This window comes from Perognathus longimembris, chromosome 14 (assembly GCF_023159225.1).
Source record: "Perognathus longimembris pacificus isolate PPM17 chromosome 14, ASM2315922v1, whole genome shotgun sequence".
NCBI classification, from domain to species: domain Eukaryota; kingdom Metazoa; phylum Chordata; class Mammalia; order Rodentia; family Heteromyidae; genus Perognathus; species Perognathus longimembris.
In genome coordinates this window covers 55659562-55679414 of record NC_063174.1, presented here as the reverse complement: position 1 = coordinate 55679414, position 19853 = coordinate 55659562, and the positions used below count along the sequence as shown (strand labels likewise).

The 19853-nt window shown below is 52.2% G+C and overlaps 1 protein-coding gene across 1 annotated transcript; it reads right to left on the bottom strand.

Moving 5' to 3' along the window:
- Positions 1-1086: 1086 nt before the first annotated feature.
- Positions 1087-18715, bottom strand: LOC125363543 (alpha-1-antichymotrypsin-like). Its single transcript, XM_048362841.1, has 6 exons — positions 18677-18715; positions 16227-16828; positions 14383-14656; positions 12611-12761; positions 11339-11593; positions 1087-1114 (listed from the first exon to the last, which is right to left on the bottom strand). The coding sequence occupies exons 1-5, from the start codon at positions 18682-18684 to the stop codon at positions 11384-11386; spliced, it is 1245 nt and encodes a 414-aa protein (XP_048218798.1). The 5' UTR covers positions 18685-18715; the 3' UTR covers positions 1087-1114; positions 11339-11383.
- Between the last annotated feature and the right edge of the window lie 1138 nt (positions 18716-19853).

The window sequence follows — 19853 nt, the reverse complement described above, 5'->3', positions numbered from 1 at the left end:
CCTCCAGTCCACGCAGTCACCCCGTCCAGTGAGCACAGCCCACTCCTGGCTGACCTGGGCCCAGCATGGCTGACACTGCAGCCCCTGGGCTTCAGTTCCCTGCTGAGGTCACCGGGGGAGGGGGAGGCTGGATGCAGCCAGCTCAGAGCCTGGGCATTTGCTGTGGCAGCCTACCGCAGGGCCTTGGGGAAGACCAGGACGTGTGGTCTGGGGGTCCTGATTGTATGCCTTGGGCTTCTCTGCTTGCAAGGATTCCATTGGACGTGGAGGTGAGGGGGAGGGGCATGCCTGGTGATCTTCTGTGATATTGTCCGCCTCCCAGGACCAGAAGGGCTGTGGGGACTTTGTGTTTCAAGGCCTCCATCAACCACAGGGGCCTCCTAGTGGCTCCTCAGAGCTGCCCCTCACAGTCTTCCAATTGAACCACAACTCCAACCCCAGTGGGTGGCTTTTCTTTTCTTGTTATTTAGGTGTGAGACCTGGACACAAACATGGTCTGACATGTTCACTCACTGGCTAGGACTAGTGCCAGTACTGTTCCATGTTTAGAGATGATGACCATTGCCTTTGTTTTTGCTAGAAGGCACACCTGAGCTGTTTGCTCATTACTCCTAGGCCCCCACGTGTGTTCTGGTGGCAAGGTCAGAGGGCATTGGTCAGGTGAAGTCCTTCTATGAACCCACAATTAGCTACTGGAAACCAGCTGGAGGAGCTAGGGTGGGGTGGTGGACAGAAGGGGGGGTCCCAGAAACTGGTCCCCAGCAGCTGCAGGAGTGAAAGATCCAGGGTGTCTAAAGCCCCAGCAAGAGACCATGGGTGATACAACCTGGGGAACTGGAGGGGAAAGACTGCACTCACATCAAGACACCAGGTGGCTCAGAGTTCAGAAGGGGCTTAGAGCAACAGAGGCCCATCTCAGTGCTGGACGTGAGATCCAGGTGGGGTTGACTTTGTGCTCACGTGGACCAGACTAGGCTGTTGAAGCTGAAGACAGAACGGACCAGAGCTTGGGTTGGGAATGAGCTGCACTCGTGTTGGGGAGAGTGGCTTTGCGGGAGAGACAGACAGACACAGAGAAGCAGGGGGTCAGGATGGAGGGGCACAGGAACAGAGTCCAGACCCAGGGTGAGGATTAACTGCTGCCAGAGCCCCAGGTGGAGCCATGTGGTTGTCACAGAGTCACTGCCATCTCCCCAGTGTGGCCCTGGCCACTGGGCTCAAGGAGTGTGGGCTGCACACACAGGCCTGCATGTTGGATGTGTAGCCCTGCTCCTCAGTGAAAGCCCACAGCGCAGTTAGGAGCTCTGTGACTGACTGGGGTTGGCCTCTTTGCCTGGAAAGAGAATGGTGTTAGAGGTTGTGTCAAAGATCTTATTCAGAAAGGGCCTGTCGAATTGTATAATTGTTGGGTTCAGCCTTCCACAACAAGGTACGGCTTTCATTCCTGTGGCGGCCGCGGCTTCAGTACCTTTCTCTGCCACATCAAGCAGAGTGCGGTGCACCACCTGTGGGGACACCAGAGTGTTACTGATGACAGCCAGGGGTGCAGGAGGAGGCAGCTGGCCCGAGGACCACCAGGGGACACCCCTGTGCCAAGTGTCACCCACTGGCCTGTCTCCTTGCTCTTCCTCCCTCCACCAGCTGGCTGCTTGTGCAGTCTGAGATGCACAGGCAGAAGAGATTCCCTCAGAGCCACAGGGGTGAAGGTGAGGCGCCCTGACCACGGTCTTCTGTGTCTGAGTCCAGAAAATGCCCTGCCCCTAAAGTTCACTGCTGTGAGAAGGGGCAGGGGCAGAACCAGATATTTTTCTGTCAGCAGCTTCGACCTTGAAGCTGCCATGGCAGTGCTGGCCAGGGGCAGGGTGCCTGCTCCAGGCACTAGGGGGCGCTCTGCCATGTGGCATGGTTCAAGGCCTTGCATGCTGGGAGCAGCTACGCACTCCCTTCTCCTTTCCACAGGTCTAAGCCTCAGCTCAGGAAACAAAGATGTTGGGGTTGCAATGGAGTTGCAGTATTGCTCCTTTGTTCTCACTGACATGCTTCTAGAAATGCAGTTAGTTGGTCCCACAATGCCTTCTTTAAGAATCTTGGCATGCAATATTTACTCTATCATTCTGGTCACTTCTCCCTTTGAACTTTTCTCCCTCATTGGGTCCTGGGTACTAGCCGGGAATTCTTGCCCTGAACAAGAGGATAGGGGAAGGCCTGTGTCCTCACAGTGGCGTGTGGCTGGTGCCTGTAGCTGTTCAAGGCCAAGGCCAGGCTCTTTTCCATGCTGGGCTTCTGGAGAGGCATCCAGTTACAAGGCAGTGGGGTGGGGGAGGGAGCCGCTGGCATTGCATTATGGAAGGAGGAGGAGCAGGGCAGGGGCCTGGCTGTCCTGGGGGTGGGGGCGGCATGGCCAGGGTGGGTGATTGTGTGTGGGGAAGTGGAAGTGTCTGTCCATGTTCACCAGTCTCCTCCCCAAGTGCTCACTGGCCCATTCAAGCCCAGGCCTAGCGCATGAACAGCTGGAAACTGACTACTCAACTGGGTGACCTGCAGTTGCTGACGTGTTGTGATTCCTGACAGGTCACCCTGTGTGGTGAAGACTTCCCTGATGCCCATCTGGGTAAGAATGCTCTGCAGTTCATAGCTGCCCGAGATGGAAAACTTGGGCAGGTAAGGCTCATTTATGAACCTGGAGGAGAAGACAATAGCTGAACACCACATCATAGTACCCCCTGTCTTTAGCGTGGGCTGTGTGGGTTTCTCCACCATCACCCTCATCCTGTGTAGAGAAGACCCCATCCCTTCCCTTTCTGGAATACCTCTTCTTTTCTCATCGATTTTCTGGCAACACTTGTGAGTGTTTGTAGGCCCCAGGTCGTGTGCCAAGGTAGAACTGGTACTCCACATAAATCTGCTCAAGGCCTTCCTGCAGCTTAGAAGTTTCGATCCATGGCCTGGCTGGTCTTAGATTTATTCAGGGCTTGACCCCTACTTAGACAATAGGTGTCCCTCCTGAAATGGTGGCCATATGGTCTCTGCCTGAGCTCCTGGCTCCCCCTGACTGTCCTCTCCTGCCCCATGATTACTCCACAAACTCTTCTCCACCAACAGCGTCCGGGTCCATCTCTACTGGAAAACCCCAGAGGAGGAAGGTCTGGGATTCCCAGGGGTCTCCATGGCTCTGCATGGCCTTGACCTCTCCTGCTGTTTCCTCTCGTCCTGGACTGCAGCTATCTGCCAGAGGGTTACAAACACACATGCTGGGCTTGCTGGCTTTATAGGCTTTATGCTGGTGTTCCCTGGTTTGGGACCCCTTCCCCAACTCCCATGGGAGTCTGTCACCTCCCCTCACCTTTGACCTGTGGACTCTTGCACATCACCTAGCAGCTGTGCTATGACACAATTACAAACTCCCTCCAGGTCCAGCTCTAGCCTTCCGAACCCGTAGACCTTCCCTAATCTCACCTTCTGATTACCAAATTCTTTACTGACTTATGTTTCTCTTTCTCTCTCTCCTCCTGATTCCCTTCTCTCAATTACAACATAAACTACACAGAGCAGGAATTAGAAAATGGTGTGTTTTTGTTAGTAAAATAATCTTAGAATCTAAATTTATGTTTAGCACATAACAAGTATATTGTTTCTTGTAAGTATAAGTCCTGGGCTTCAACTCAGGTCCTGCATGCTGTCCCTGCATTATTCAGCTCAAGGTTATTGCTCTACCACTTGAGCCACAGCTCCACTTCAAACTTTTTAATGGTTAATTGGCAATAAGAATCTTCTAGCTTAGTTTGTTTGGGCTGGTTTTGAACCTTTATCCTCATATCTCAACCTCCTGAGTTGTCAGGAATACAAGCTGAGCCAGCAATGTGTGGCTTAGTAGGTTTTTAAAGTAATCACTCAGCTAAAGCAGCATTGAAATGAATGACTCATAGATGAACATAACGGTGCATCTGTGTAGAGATGATTCTTGGAGCTTGAGTTACTTTGCCTTCAAATGACCAAAGTGCTCCATCTTCTTCTGTTTCTACCCACACATGGGGAATTAGATTGCCTTGGAAATTGCTCATGAAATTAAAATTTGCTAGCCGCCATGAGCGCCTCATCTCTTGTTCTGTCTGATGTCATAAACTAAGGAAGAATAAACAATCAGGTGAGGCAGCAGAGCAAAAACCCACCAGATTCCTCCGGTGCCTCTGTGACTTTCCTACCCCTGAGCATCAGACATGGCGGGGCCCTGAGATGACTCACGGTGTCTCAGCGAGCTGGGAATTAGCAGAGCCAGATGGTGAGGCAAACGCACCTGGGCTTCAGGTTGTTCCTCCACCTGGCCAGGGTCTCTGGGAGCAGCTCAGCTACCACCTTCTGCATTTTGCCCTTGTCGGTAAGGATGAGGAGGGCGCTGGCATTGCCTAAGTACTTCAGCTCCACCACGGTGCAGGACAGCGCCTTGTCCCGCAAGTAGGGTACGGTCAGGTCCTCAACCTTCATCATGGGAACCTGTACACATTGGCCTTCACTCAAGTAGAACTTGGACTTGACAGTATCCTCAGAGTCAAAGGGTGCCTCACACTTGGCTGCAGGAAAGCAATTGATCAGAGACCATGAGAGAGTTATCTTGGTTCAGCTTCAGAGCAATGCTGGCCCCAGGATGTCCACAGCCACCCACAGTCCCTCCTAGCGGGAGCCCTGGCTGGGTTAGGAGAAATACTGGGGCTAATGGAAAGGTCCTTGGGGTTTGGTTGAGATGTAGAAATCAAGTATGGAAAGAGGGCTGTGAAAGTATGACATGGTTATGGGTGCTAAATGAGAAGTGAGTAGGAATCTGCGGAATCAGGAGTGCACAAAATCCATGGGGGTTAGAGGAAGTGGGGGGCAGGGGAAGAGCCAGGACAACAGATGGTGCTGGACGCTGGGGGGAACCAGGGAACTCTTGATTCTTGAAAATGGCTATTTATGCTGGTTCATGGTGCCTCCTCTTCCTGCTTAGGAAATGCTGGCAGGGATGATCAGTGGCATGTCACTTCCTGTGAATTGCAAATCTCTGGGGATAGCCACGGACAGGAATCTCCTCCCCACCCTAAGAGCTGTTCTGTAAAAGAAAAAAATCACAAGCATCACCACCACCCCACCCCCTTGCTTAATGTGCTTGTTGATCAAGAAATTCTCAGGAGGCACATGGGAAAACCTTGTATGCATGAAAAAAGACGGGAGAGCTCTGCAAATCACATATTGGTGCACTTATTTTGAGGTCACTTTTTAAAATGACCTGTGTGGAACTGAAAGCCCCTTGTACAAGTACTTAAAGACTTTTTTTTTAATGTAAAAGCAGACACATCTGTATTTGTGCACCTGCATGTGTGCATTTGTGCATGTGTGCGCGCGCGTGTGTGTGTGTGTGTGTGCTATTTACGTACAGTAGGGTATCCTTCCCCGGGGTTGGTGGGCCTCAGCACTCTGCCCTTCCTGACATGGGAATCTAGAGAGGGGGAGGCAGGGTGTCCAGACATTGCTTGCTGGGGGGCCACAGTCCTCAGGCTCTGTGGGTCTTTGGGGCCTCCTTTGCCTTGGCCTCCTTCCTCCCCTGCCCCTTCTGCTGCTTCAAGCTCAGTAACTTTGACATTCAGGTCTCCTCTTACTTCACCTTGGGCCTGCCTTGGGCTCCTAACCAAACTCTCCTCCATGACAGCTCCTGAGAAACCTGGGTGGAAATCCTGAGGTTCCACAAAGTCCGGTCTGGAAACCTCTGGATTAGCAGAGAGCAGATAGCTTGGGCCTGAGAGCTTTGGTCTGTTTCCTGAGGCTGCTACTCACTACCTGGGTGACCTCTGGTCCTTATGTCTGGCCTTCCTTATGTCTAAGAGGCAAGGTGATGGGAAGGAAGCAGGCAGCACATTCTGAGAAATGCACTGCTGGCTAGTCTCCAGCTTGGATAAACACTGTGGAGTGTACTTTCAGAGACAGATGAGGTTGGGTCCCAGTAGCTCACATCTGTAATCCTAGATACTTAAGAGGCTGACATCTGACGATTGTGGTTTGAAGCCACCCAGTCCCAGCTTGGATAAACACCATGGAGTGCTCTTTCAGAGACAGGTGAGGTTGGGTGTTAGACCCGGGTATCTGCAACCGTAGTCAGGACACCGGGGATGCAGAGGCGAGTAGAACAATACAGACTTGATTTCAGGAGGGCCAGGGTTTATATAGGGTTAGAAATCAATTCACAACTTCAAGAGTAAAATTAATGCAGAATGATATCCATATCAATACAAAAGTTGCAGATGTTGGATGTCGCTACTACAAAGGGCTTCTACTACAAAGGGCTTTGCTACTACAAACATTGTTGATACTAAAACAAAGGATTAAACCAGTCAAAGCAGAACTCTAACTATCACCTAGCTACTATTTCCTCAAGACTAATTATCTTCACCATGACTTCCCTATTTACTGTGAAAAGCTTTCCCTAAAGCAGCTGGGCAAACATGTCTCCCCAGGGAGGCTCTATACAGGGGAGGAGAGAGTCTCATGACAAAAGTGGCTTCCTTTGGCCAACAAACACAGGAGACTTTTTTAATGGAGATTTTTCCCCATAGGCCTATTAGTTTGCAAATAAGGCATCAGAACTTCTGTGCCAAATATAAGTTTCCCACTGGTCAGAGAAGTTATTCTCCCACAATTGGGTCCCAGTGGCTCATATCTGTAATCCTAGGTACTTAAAAGACTGAGATCTGATGATTGTGGTTTGAAGCCACCCTGGCTAGAAAGTCTGTGAGACTCTTGTCTGCATTCACCAGCAAAAATCCATAGGAGGAGCTGTAGCCCCACTGGTAGAGTGCCAAACTTGAGTGAAAAAGCTAAGCAAGAGTGCCCAGATCCTGAATTGAATACACACTACCAGCCCACTCACAAACACACACATCACAAGCATTCAGTTTAGATCCATCCCTCTTTGAATAACTGTTTTCCGTTCTTCAGGTCTCTGAATATTGCCACCGTTGAAGACATATTTAATTCGATTATTTAGTTGAGTTGAGGATAGATTTCTTGCATGCTAAATGGACTCTTGCATGCTAAAGTGGACTGGTATTGTAGCTTCACCTTGTCCTGAAGCCAGGCTCCTTCCTGTCTCATTTGTCTGCCACCCCTGTGGATTCTGCAGGCGCCATGTATACAGGGTGCTGTGTGGCACAGTGCTTTCCAAGGACAGAGAGGAAGGAAGGGAATTGCAGAAAAGCAAAGCATAGGCCATCAAAGGCAGCACCTTCCAGAGCCAGTTCCTCCACTTATAACAGGGGATGTTAGGAGCTGCTCTCAAATTGCTGGTTTCCTTAGGTCAGATCCATCCACTCTCTCCATCACATCTGAAGAAGAATCATGTAATGGTGAGTGGAAGAGAAAGGAGAACACCCACTTCTCTTCCTTTGGATTTCCTTTTCCTCGCACTCCTTCATCCTTTCCACAGCCCTCTATTCTCACCAGTTTAAGTGGATTAGTTCATCTGTCCAATCTTCTTGTTTTGTTTCTCACACAGGATTATACTATGTTTCTTAGGATCCTCTTGCTCAGCCTCCTGAGAGCTGGATTCTCAGCACCATTCAATCATTTCTTTCTTTTTATTTTTTACTTTTTGTCAGTTGTGGGACCTAAACCTGGGGCCTGGGCACTGCCCCTGAGCTCTTTTGCTCAAGGTTAGCATTCTAGCACTCTGAGCCACAACTCACTTCTAGTTTCCTAGTAGTTAACTGGAGGTAAGATTCTCACAGACTTTCCTGCCTCACGGGCTTGGAACAGTGGTCCTCAAATCTCAGCCTCCTGAGTTGCTAGGATTATAGGGGGAGCCACCAGCACCCAGCTGCCAATCATTTCTTCAAATGAGGGGTATGTCTCTCATGGGTTACTAGTTTATGAAACTTGATTCCTTTTATTGATTGGTCCATAAGTTCTCTGCTACTCCTTCCTTCAGAAAAGGCTCCTTTGCATTGTGTTTGGACTTCCTGAATGGCTTTTAGTAACGGAAAGAGTATGACAGGAAGAACAGAGAATTATTTTGGGGACTGAATTATAAAGACTGAGACTTTCTGCTTTGTGTTCTCTTTTTCACAGTCATTTGCTTGCCTCCTCTCTCTCTCTCTCTGCTCTCTCTCTCTCTCTCTCTCTCTCTCTCTCTCTCTCTCTCTCTCTCTCTGTTCTCCTCCACCCCTCCACGCTCCTTTCCTTAGAAGTCATGTTTAATCAGCCCTCTCATTAGGCCCACAGAGACTTCCCACCAATAGTCACATGAGTGAGCTTGGATGGAGAAACGTTTCTCCTGGCCAATAATGTAAGAAGGACTCAGAAGAGACACTCTTAGCAAGAACCATCAGGCTCAGCCCCTCTTGTATTCATGATACTGTGAGACAATATGTGTTTATTCTCCCAAGCTGTGGTGTTGGGTTGTTTCTTTCCTGGCAGTTCATGACTCAGCCATGTACACTGCCCTTTCTTTCCTTGGCTCATGATATCAGAAGAGAAAGTTGAAGATTTTAGAAGACAGTCAGACTATGTTATAACACTAACCCTGGGCAGATATCTTACTAGATGTGAGTCTCCATTTCTCCTCGATGTGCAAATTTGCTTCGTCAGGTTAGTCCACTCCTGGCTGACCTGAGCCCAGCATGGCTGACATAGCAGCCCCTGGGCTTTAGTTCCCTGCTGAGGTCACCCTGGGGGAGGGGGAGGCTGGTTGAAGCAAGCTCAGAGCCTGGGCTTTTTCTGTGGCAGCCTTGGGAAGATGAGGACATGGGGCCTGGTGGTCGTGATCCCATGCTTGGCCTTCTCTGCTTGCAAGGATTCCATTGGACTTGGAGCTGAGGGGGAGGGGCATGCCTGATGATCTTCTGTGACATTGCCCACCTCCCAGGACCAGAAGGGCTGCGGGGACTTCGTGGTTCAAGGCCTCTGGCAACCACAGGGACCTCCAGAATGGCTCCCCAGAGCAGCCACTCACATTACCCCAATGCACCACAACTCCAACCCCAGTGGGTCAATTATTTCTTTCCTTTCTTTGTTTTTTTATGTCTGAGACCTGGACACAAACTTGGTATCTGACGCTTGCATTCACTGGCTAGTGCTCTATCAACTGGGCCATGACTCATGCTCCTGTTGGGAACTTCTTGAGGGCTGGAGAAATAACTGGCTGGCCAGAGGATCCTAGCACCAGGAAGGTGGGGCTCTTGGGACAGAAGGCACTAGGTCAGATGACCGTAGGGGTCCCTCCTGCTCTTGTCACTGTGAGTGTCTCACAGTGGATTGAGGGAGGATCCTTTTCCAGAGTTGGGGTGGGAGTTCCAGGGCATGGCTGGACCAGAGACACAGGAGATTCCCAGGAGATAAAGTTCTTTCAGTGGGGACAAGGAGCAATGCAACATTGAGTGACTGCAGTCATCTCCAAGGCCAAGGATACTGGAAAATCTTGTTTCACAGGAAGAGGTTGGAATGTTCCCAAAACTGAAGCCATAGCCGGAGGTCCTTGGGGGAGTGCAGGGCTGGATAACCTGAACCAGGAGAGGCTTCGCCTCTGTGAGTGAATCACTGCAGCTGCCTGGGCAGCACAAAAGCCCTCAGCCTGAGTAGTCCTGAGTACCCCCAAAAAGGCAGAATGGAGTGTGTCCTCCAAGCACGGGGGACATACCATCAACATCTCATCTCCTCCGGATAACTCAGAAGATGGGCTTTTCTGAGCCCCTGGTGTGGGGATTAATGGCAGGCCAACTAGGCTCTAGAGAAATGCCCACTAGGCATTGGAACCATGCCCACTAGGCACTAGAGCTACGCCCAGTAGGCATGGACAAACCTTGTCCTATCGAGCACCCAGTGTGAGCTCGTATCAACTTGGAGCACATCCTGACGAACACATAGATCCTGCTCGACCTTCTGCATACTTAAATTCCGTGATCTCTTATTTGGCAGTCAGCTTGGTTGCATTGAGGAAGAAAAAGAAAAGCACAGTTGTTTTTTTTTTTGGCCAGTCCTGGGCCTTGGACTCAGGGCCTGAGCACTGTCCTTGGCTTCTTCCCGCTCAAGGCTAGCACTCTGCCACTTGAGCCACAGCGCCGCTTCTGGCCGTTTTCTGTATATGTGGTACTGGGGAATCGAACCTAGGGCCTCGTGTATCCGAGGCAGGCACTCTTGCCACTAGGCTATATCCCCAGCCCCGAAAAGCACAGTTTTGAGTGTGTCTGTGATGGTGTTTCCAGAGAGGAGCTGGGTGGGGGGCACCCTGAATGTGGGGACACTATGCCACAGGCTGGGGGGACTGGTTGGAATTCAACAGAAAAAGGAAGACACCCATGGGGACAGCTCGGATGTCTCTTTCTCTTTTCGCTGGCCTCCATTACTTAAGTAAAACTGCAATCCTTCAGTCTTCAGGAACAGAAACCCATTGTTTCCAGATTGTGCCACCATTCTCCCTCAGGTTGTGATGACACCTACTGATATAACTACTAACTCCATGGCCTTGGGGATAGTGCAAGGGTCTCTGTGCTGCCATTTCCTCAGCTGTGAGTGGATTAGTAATAACTTCTACGTCAGAGCCCATCACAGCGTCTCAATGAGTCATCTCCATTTGGCTGGAGGAGGATGTCTAGTAGTACTCCCCTAGGAGAGACCAGGACCACTGTTGTGGCTGAAGGGCACACCTGTCAATGCCCAGATGTATGCTCATTGCACCTAGGCCCCAACGTGTGTTCTGGTGCCAAGGTCACAGGGCAATGGTCAGGTGAAGTCCTTCTATGAACCCAGAAATAGCCACTGGAAAACAGCAGGAAGAGCTGGGGTGGAGTGGTGGACAGAAGGGGGGGGGGTACTGAAGTCTGGTCCTCAGCAGCTGCAGGAATGAAAGATCTAGGGGTTCTAGAGCCCCAGCAAGAGGCCGTGGGTGACAGAACCTGGGGAACAGGAGGGGAAAAACTGAACTCACATCAAGCCACTGGGTGGCCCCAGGGTTCAGAAGGGGCTTAGAGCATCAGAGTCCCATCTCAGTGCTTGACCTGAGATCCAGGTGGATTGACTTTGTGCTCACAAGGACCCGACCAGGCTGCTGAAGCTGAGGGCAGAAAGGACCAGAGCTTGGGTTGGGACTGAGCTGCGCCTGTGGTGGGGGGAGTGGCTTTGCTGGAGAGGCAGACAGACACAGAGAAACAAGGGGGTCAGGATGGAGGGGCACAGGAACAGTGTCCCGGGCTAGGGTGAGAGTTTACTGCATCTAGAGCCCCAGGGGGAGCCATGTGGTTGTCACAGAGTCACTGCCACCTCCCCAGTGTGGTCCTGGACACTGGGCTCACGGAGCGTGGGCTGCACACACAGGCCTGCGTGTTGGATGTGTAGCCCTGCTCCTCAGTGAAAGCCCACAGCTCAGTTAGGAGCTCTGTGACTGACTGGGGTTGGCCACTTTGCCTAGAAAGAGAATGGTGTCACTGGTTTTGTTGTAGATGTTCATCAGAAAGGGCCTGTCGAATCGTATAATTGTTGTGTTCACCCTTGCACAACAAGGTACGGCTTTCATTCCTGTGGCAGCCGCGGCTTCAGTGCCTTCCTCTGCCACATCAAGCAGAGCGCGGTGCACCACCTGTGGGGACACCAGAGTGTTACTGATGACAGCCAGGGGTGCAGGAGGAGGCAGCTGGCCCGAGGACCCCCAGGGGACACCCCTGTGCCAAGCGACACCCACTGGCCTGTCTCCTTGCTCTTCCTCCCTCCACCAGCTGGCTGCTTGTGCAGTGTGAGGTGCACAGGCAGAAGAGATTCCCTCAGAGCCACAGGGGTGAAGGGGAGGTGTCCTGACCCAGGTCTTCTCTGTCTGAGCCCAGAAACTTCCTGCGCTTAAAGTTCACTGCTGTGAGGAGGGGCAGGGGCAGAACCAGGTATTTTTCTGTCAGCAGCTTCCACCTTGAAGCTGCCATGCCTGTGCTGGCCAGGGGCAGGGTGCCTGCTCCAGGCACTAGGGGGCGGTCTGCTATGTGGCATGGGACAAGGCTTTGCATGCTGGGAACAGCTAGGCACAGTCTACTCCTTTCCACGGGTATAAGCCTGGGCTCAAGGACCAAGGACGCTGGGGTCCAGCGTTGTGTTACAGGGTTGCCCCTTGGTTTTCTCTACCATGCTTGTAGAAACACAGTTAGAGGGTCCCCCCATGCCTTCTTCCAGGCTCTCGACATACAATATTTACTCTATCATTCTGGTCACTTCTCCCTTTGAACTCAACTCCCTCATTGGGTCCTGGGTAGTAGCCAGGAATCCTTGCCCTAAACAAGAGGAGAGGGGAAGGCCTGTGTCCTCACAGTGGCCTGTGCCTGGTGCCTGCAGCTGTTCAAGGCCAAGGCCAGGCTCGTTCCCATGCTGGGCTTCTGGAGGGGCATCCAGTTACAAGGCAGTGGGGTGGGGGAGGGCGCCGCTGGCATTGCATTATGGCAGGAGGAGGAGCAGGGCAGGGGCCTGGCTGTCCTGGGGTGGGCATGCCTAATGTGCATGACTGGATGTGGGGAGGTGGAAGAGTCTGTCCATATTCACCAGTCCCCTCCCTAAGTGCTCACTGATTCATTCAACCCAGGCATGGCACCTGAACAGCTGGAAGCTGACCACTCACCTGGGCGACCTTCAGTTGCTGACCTGTGGTGATTCCTGACAGGTCACATGGTGTGGAGAAGGCTTCCCTGATGCCCATCTGGGGAAGAATGCTCTGCAGTTCATAGCTGCCCGAGATGGAAAACTTGGGCAGGTAGAGCTCAGCTATGAACCTGGGTAAGAAGACAACAGCTGAACAACCACATAGTAACACCATCTGTCTCGCAGCATGGGCTGTGTGGGTTCCTCCACTGTCACGCAGTGCTTCTGCAGAGAAGTCGTCCCTTTCCTTTGTGTAATCATTCTTCTTCACTCATTACCTGTCTGGAACCACAGGTCCTTGCCATAAAGGGCCAGGCAGTGTTGCAAGGTGGCGCTGGAGCCCCCTCCATTTTCTCTAGGCCTTCCTGCAGCTTAGAAGTTTGGCCCTGTGGCCTGACTTGTCTTAGATTTTTCCAGAACTGAACCCCTATATGTAATTTAGGGTGCTCTCCTGAAATGGGGCTCCCATGGGCTCTGCATGAGCTCCTGGCTCCCCCTGACTTATCTCTCCTGCCCCATGATTATCCCACAATCTGGTCTCCACCAAGGAAACAGCAGATCCCCTTACACCAGCGACTGGGTCCATCACACCTGGAAAAACCCAGAGGAGGAAGGTGAGGGATTTCCAGGGGTCTCCATGGCTCTGCATGGCCCTGACTTCTCCTACTGTCCCCACTCTTCCTGGTCTGCAGCTATCTGGCAGTGAGTTACAAACAAACATGCTGGGCTGCCATTATACGCTTAGTGCTGGCTATTCCATGTTTTGGGACCCCTACCCCAACTCCCATGAGACTCAGTCACCTCCCCTCTCGTTTGACCTGTGGACTCTTGCACACCTAACTGCTGTGCTGTGACACAATTACAAACTCCCTCTAGGTCCAGCTCCAGCCATCCAACCCCTTAGACCTTCCCTAATCTCACCTTCTTAGTTACCAAATACTGTACTGACTTAGGTTTCTCTCTGTGTCCCTCTTCCTTTCTTCCCTCTGTTATAGTATAAGCTACCCATGGCAGGAGTAGATAAATTGGGTGGTTTGTATCTTATATAAAGTTATTATCTAAGTGTATGCCTAGCACACAGTAACTGTTTCATTTCAAGTATGTAGCAGTCCTGGGCTTCAACTCAGGTCCAGCATCCTGTAGCTGAGGTATTTAGCTTAATGTCATTGCTCGACTACTTGAGACAAAGCTCCACTTCTAACATTTTGGTGGTTAATTGGGAATAGTCTAATCTGCTTTCTTGCATGGAGTGCGTTTGAAACTTAATCCTCATATCTCAACCTCCTGAGTTGTCAGAATTTCAAGCTGAGCCACCATTTCCTGGCTTAGTAGGCAGTGAAAGTAACCACTCAGCTAATGCAGTATTGAAAAAAATGGGTCATGGAAGAACATAATGGTGCATCTGTGCAGAGCTGATTCCTGGCGCCTGAGTCACTTTGCCTTCAAATGACCAAAGGGCTCCATCTCCTTCTGCCTTTACCCACACATGTGGGCTGGGATTGCCTTGGACATTGCTCATGAACTTAGTATTTGCTAGAAGCCATGAGAGCCTCGTCCCTTGTTCTGTCTGATATCATAAACTAAGGAAAAATAAACAATCAGGTGAGTCAGAGGAGCAAAAACCCACCAGATTCCTCCGGTGCCTGTGTGACTTTCCCAGCCCTCAGCATCAGACATGGCCAGGCCCTGAGATGAGTCACGCAGTCTCAGCGAGCTGGGAATTAGGGGAACCGGCTGGTGGGGCAAACGCACCTGGGCTTCAGGTTGTTCCTCCACCTGGCCAGGGTCTCAGGGAGCAGCTCAGCTTCCACCATCTGCATTTTCCCCTGATCAGGGAGGATGAGGAGGGCGCTGGCGTTGCCTAAGTACTTCAGCTCCACCACGGTGCAGGACAGTGCTTCATCCCACAAGTAGGGTACCCTCAGGTCCTCAACCTTCATCATGGGCACCTGCACACATTGGCCTTCACTCAAGTAGAACTTGGACTTGACGGTATCCTCGGGGTCAAAGGGTGTCTCCCACTTAGCTGCAGGCAAACAATTGATCAGCGACTATGAGAGAGCTTTCTTGTTCGAGCTTTGGAGCAATGCTGGCCCCGGACAGTCCACATCCACCCACAGTCCCTCCTAGCGGGGAGCCATGCCAGGTTAGGAGAAATACTTAGGTAAATGAAAAGGCCCTTGGGGTTAGGTTGAGATCTAGAAGTCTGGTATGGAAAGAGGGCTGTGAAAGTATGATATGGTTATTGGTGCTAAATGAGAAGTGAGTAGGAATCTGCGGGATCAGGGGTGCAGAAAATAGCTGGGTGTTAGAGGATGTGATGGCAGGGGAAGAGGCAGGACAACAGAAGCTAATGGATGCTGGGCAGAAGCAGGGAACTCTTGATTCTTGAAAATGAAGTTAGTAATTATGAATCGCATACACCGCAGGATGAGCACCTACAACAACACCTCCCAGTTCCCACACACCCCTTAAATCTCTATTCCCCTGCCAGCGGCTTGTGGGGTTTGGTGGGACCAGAAAGACAGACTGAGCTCTACCTGCAAATGGGTGCAGGGAAGGTAACGAAAACCCCGGGAGTTCCCTGTGGTCTCCCGGGCCATTCTACTCCAGGCGGCTGTGGGCCCAGCCAGGCCCTGTCCTCTCCTAACTCCAGCCCTGCTCCCTCTGCACTGTGCTCTCCATGACTGACTGGGTTTCCTGTCTGTAATCTAAGACCCTCCCATCTTTCTACTCTGGGCCATCCCCAGTTCAGCCTCAGACCCAACGCCAGCCATGGCACAGTGTGGTTGGGTTTCCATCTCAACCTCTGGGCTCTCCACATGGCTTCGTGATCTGGGGAAATCACATGGGTGTTGCTCCTGGGGTCTCAGAATGGGCTCTTGTCACCACCACCTCTGGACCTGCAGCATGGCAGGCTCATCCCTCTGCTTTCTCCCTCCTCCTCCGTCAGTCCTCCTCCCCCAGGACTGGGTCACAGACGTTGTCCTTCAGGCTGAAGTTTGCACTGCACCCCCAGGCAGTTGAGGTGGGCATTGCTGGGTTGCTATCAGTGTGATCAGATCCAGGGTGCACAGAATATGGAGTTTGTTCCTCCCAGAGGCTCTTCCCCAGGTGGGGCCATGCCAGAGAAGGGCCAGGTTGTAGAACTTCAGGGTGACCAGGCTTCTTAAGGGCCTCCTTATCTTTCCCCTGAGAGATGGCCCCTGTACCCCATCTGGATCCCCACCAGAGACAAAGTCCTCTCCCCAGCAGACACACCCGTTCCTGCAGGTGCAGGCCAGGCCCATCCAGGCTTGCCGGGGCTGTGGGCCTTCCCACCATGTCCCATAGTGGCTCTGTAGGAAAGGGCGTGGACCTCGCCCAGCATGGAGCACTGGTACCTGCTGTGGTCTAGGTAAATTTAGATCAGAGTCTTGGTTAGTGAGGTGACTCAATGCTGAGGCCAGGCTCTACAACCCCCATGAAGACAACTAGACACTGGGCAGAGCCTGGGGCCTGTGTCACCTCAACCCCAGCACTTCCTGTCCAGGGCACACGGATCACCCTGAGAGCTTAGAACTCTGTTTCCTCCCCACCCCAGCACAGGCGCTCACCTTTCAAGAAGATGTAATTCACTAGAATCAGGGCCGTGTCCTGGTCCAGGTTGCTGATCAGGTCTACGATCTTCCCATGGGTCTCATTCCTGACGAAGTCATTGATGAGCTGCTCAGCGGCTGCCGGCTGCTCGAAGTCGGTGGGGACAACCTGGGCCGCGTACAGGGCGCGCGCATCGTCCAGGAACGAGGCCAGCACCTCCAGCTGCTCTCGGATGAACATGGCGTTGCCCGTGCTGAGCTGCAGCTGCTCGCGGGGCTGGTTGAGTGTGCGCACGAGGTGCTGGAAGCCCTGGTGGATTTCTTCCACACTGATCTCTGTGGGGCTGAACTTCAGGCTTTTCATGATCTCTGCCAGGGTGGTTCCTCGGGCCCCCAGGCCGAGCAAGGCCACGCTGGTGGAGATGCTCACGGGGGAGAAGATGACATTATCCCCAGGATTATTGAGGACCAACAGCTTGTAGAGGTCCAAGGCAAATTGGGTGTTGCTAGAGGCAACGGTGCTAAGCATGTCAGCCTCCATAACCTTGTCCTGCTCCTCCTGGACTGGGCTCTCCTTTTCCATTCTGCCACCGGGTTGTGACATCCAACCAAAAAGAGACCTAGAACCAGGACCAGTGACATTCCTTTCAGTCTGAATAGCCAGAGGGCTTTAGCCTGGGAGGAGCATCTGTTGTCCTGAGCAGTCATCCCCTATGTCCTCCCACTCTGCCTGCATTCTGTCTCTGTACCTCACATTGGCTGTGTGACCTCCCATGGAAGGTTATGGAAGGTGCTGAACTGGTTACTCATTGGTTCCCGTGTTCTTTCTACCAAGTGCTATCACTGTGTGTGTGTGTGTGTGTGTGTGTGTATGTGTATCTGGGTGTGTGTGTATGTGTGTCTGTGGTCTACTGGAGGAACATGGCAGGTAGAGTCAGGGGAAAAGATTAGAGAGGAGGACGTTGTTTATCTTTGTCTCTTCCCTGTCCCCAGAGCAGTCCGAGAGCACTGCATACTTACTGGGCTCTCCATGAAGGGCAGCACCTAGACCAGGCCAGGCCAGTGCCTAAATGTAGTGCAGATTAATTGAGAGCAATACACAAGCCTACTTGGGCTGGGCCTGGAGCTCTGATTGCCCCCTGAATTGTTGTTGACTTGCAGTTGGCAAAAGACTGGTGGGCTGTGGAATATTCTTTCCATGCCTACCATATTAGGGTGCCTTTATTTCTAACTTTAACCTGGAAAGGCCTTCAGGTGAGGAGAAAGCAGAGCGCATGTGTGGGGGGAAGGATCAGACAGTCCCCCAGGGCCTTGGATCCCCCCTTCCTGCAGCATGTCCTGTGCTCAGGGGACACAAGTGATGCAGGTGGCTGGCTCCCCAGGGCGTCCCCTAGAGTCGCCTCCTTCCACATGAGACTGGAGCTGTGCACAAGTGACCCGAGTGCAAAGCCTGTCACTAGCAACAGAGTTCCTCCCTGTCAGCCTCTGCCAGCTCTGTCCTGGCCTTCAGAGGAGAAGGGAGGAGGGGAAAGGAAGGAGATGAGGAGACAGGGAGCAGGAAGAGAGAGGGAGGAGGGCGTGAGGAGAAAGTTGAGGGAGAAAGAGGAGGAACGGCAAGGAGGAATGGGGGAGAGGGAGGAGGGGAGAGGAGAAGGGAGGAGCAATTAGAGGGGAGATGGGGCAAAGGGAAAAGGAGAGAAGAGGAGGAAGAGAGGAAGAGAGAGAGAGAGGGAGAGGGTGGGAGAAACAGAGGAGGGGGAGGAGAAAAAGAAGAAGAGGAGCAGGGGTGAGGGGCCTGGAATTCTAGAAGTCCTTTCTAGAATCCCGGGGACAGTGTCTGCTTGGTTGTTTCTAGTGTTTTTTCCTCTCCGTGGCATCCACTGCTTTAGGAATAGGTTCAACAACAATATCCCCACCCCACCCCGCTGTTCATTTCAGTTCTCCACACTGGAGGTCTGGCTCTACTGCTGAGAGCTCTGTCTCTGTCTCTCTCTCTGTCTCTCTCTGTCTCTCTCTGTGTCTCTCTCTCTGTCTCTGTCTCTCTCTGTCTCTCTCTGTTTATGGCTGACTGATGAGCCTGGTTGAGAATTGGGGACCCCACCTCACTGACACACTTGCCATGGGATTCCCCAAATGACTGTGGGGCTTTCGATGTCTTCCCCCAGTGGCCCATTTCCACAACCCCCCTCCTGACAGAGGCCCCAGTGCCAGGCCCGGGCGTGGCAGCTCCTCTCTCCTTCCAGTGATGCACACAGAGCCCACAGGCGCCATCATCCCGCCCTGCCCCTCTGCAGGTGTGCACACATCTATCTGGACGGACCCTCTCCAACCACGTCCCACAACTGTCCCGACTCCCACCCTGCAGCCCTGGGCTCGGTGCCTACACCACCACCTTCCACAAGTCCTGGGTTCCAGACCTCAGCCAGTGCCACCCAGCAGCCATGGGGCCTTCACTCCCAGGGACAAACCTCAGCATTGCCTGCCCAGAGCTGCTGTCCAGAGCGAGATGGTCACCCAGCCGGAATGCAGGGGTTTCTGGAGTGATCCCTAATGGCTATTTATGGTCATGCACACTCCTCCTCCTCCTGCTTAGGAAATGCTATCTGGGATGATCAGTTGTGTGTCACTTCCTGTGAATTGCAAATCTCCTGGGGATAGCCAGGGACAGGAATCTCCTCCCCACCCTACGAGCTGTTCTGTAAAAGAAAAAATCACAAGCATCACCACCACCCCACCCCCCTGCTCAATGTTCTTGATGTTCATGAAATGCTCACAGAGGCACATGGGAAAACCTTGTATGTATGAAAAAAGACAGTAGAACTATGCAATTAGCATATTGACGGACTTATTTTGAAGTCACCTTTTAAAATGACCTGTGTGGAATTGAAAGTCCCTTCCTTGTACAAGTACTTAAAGACATTTTTTAATGTAAAATCAGACACATCTGTATTTGTGCACCCGCATGTGTGCATGTGTGTACATGTGTGTGTGTGCGTGTGCGTGTGTGTGTGTGTGTGTGTGTGTGTGTGTGTGTGCGCTATTTAGGTACAGTAGGGTATCCTTCTCTGGGATTGCTTGGCCTCAGGCTCTGCCCCTCCTGTCATGGGAATCTAGAGAGGGGAGGCAGGGTGTCCAGAGATTGCCTGCTAAGGGGCCCCAGTCCTTAGGCTTTGTGGGTCTTTGGGGCCACCTTTGCCTTGGCCTCCTTCCTCCCTTGCCTGCTCTGCTGCTTCAAGCTCAGTAACTTTGATGTTCAGGTCTCCTCCCGCTTCATCTCGGTCCTGCCTTGGGCTCCTAACTAAACGGCCTTCCAGGACAGCTCCTGAAATACCTGGTGGAATCCCCCCAGGTTCCACAGTGTAAGTTCTGGAAACCTCTGGATTAGCAGAGAGCTGATAGCTTGGGCCTGAGGGCTTTTGTCTGTTCCTGAGGCTGCTACTCACTACCTGGGTGACCTCTGGCCCTTATGTCCGGCCTTCCTTATGTCTAAGAGGCAAGATGACGGGAAGGAAGCAGTCAGCACAGTCTGAGAAATGCACTACTGGCTAATCTCCAGCTTGGATAAACACTGTGGAGTGTACTTTCAGAGACAGATGAGGTTGGGTCCCAGTGGCTCATACCTGTAAACCTTGGTATATACGAGGC

Coding starts and splice junctions, on each gene's coding strand:
- LOC125363543 (XM_048362841.1), bottom strand. Junction 12,762..14,382: donor AGGAACAACCTGAAGCCCAG/GTGCGTTTGCCC, acceptor CTTCTTACCCAG/GTTCATAGCTGAGCTCTACC. Junction 11,594..12,610: donor AGCAACTGAAGGTCGCCCAG/GTGAGTGGTCAG, acceptor GTGTCCCCACAG/GTGGTGCACCGCGCTCTGCT.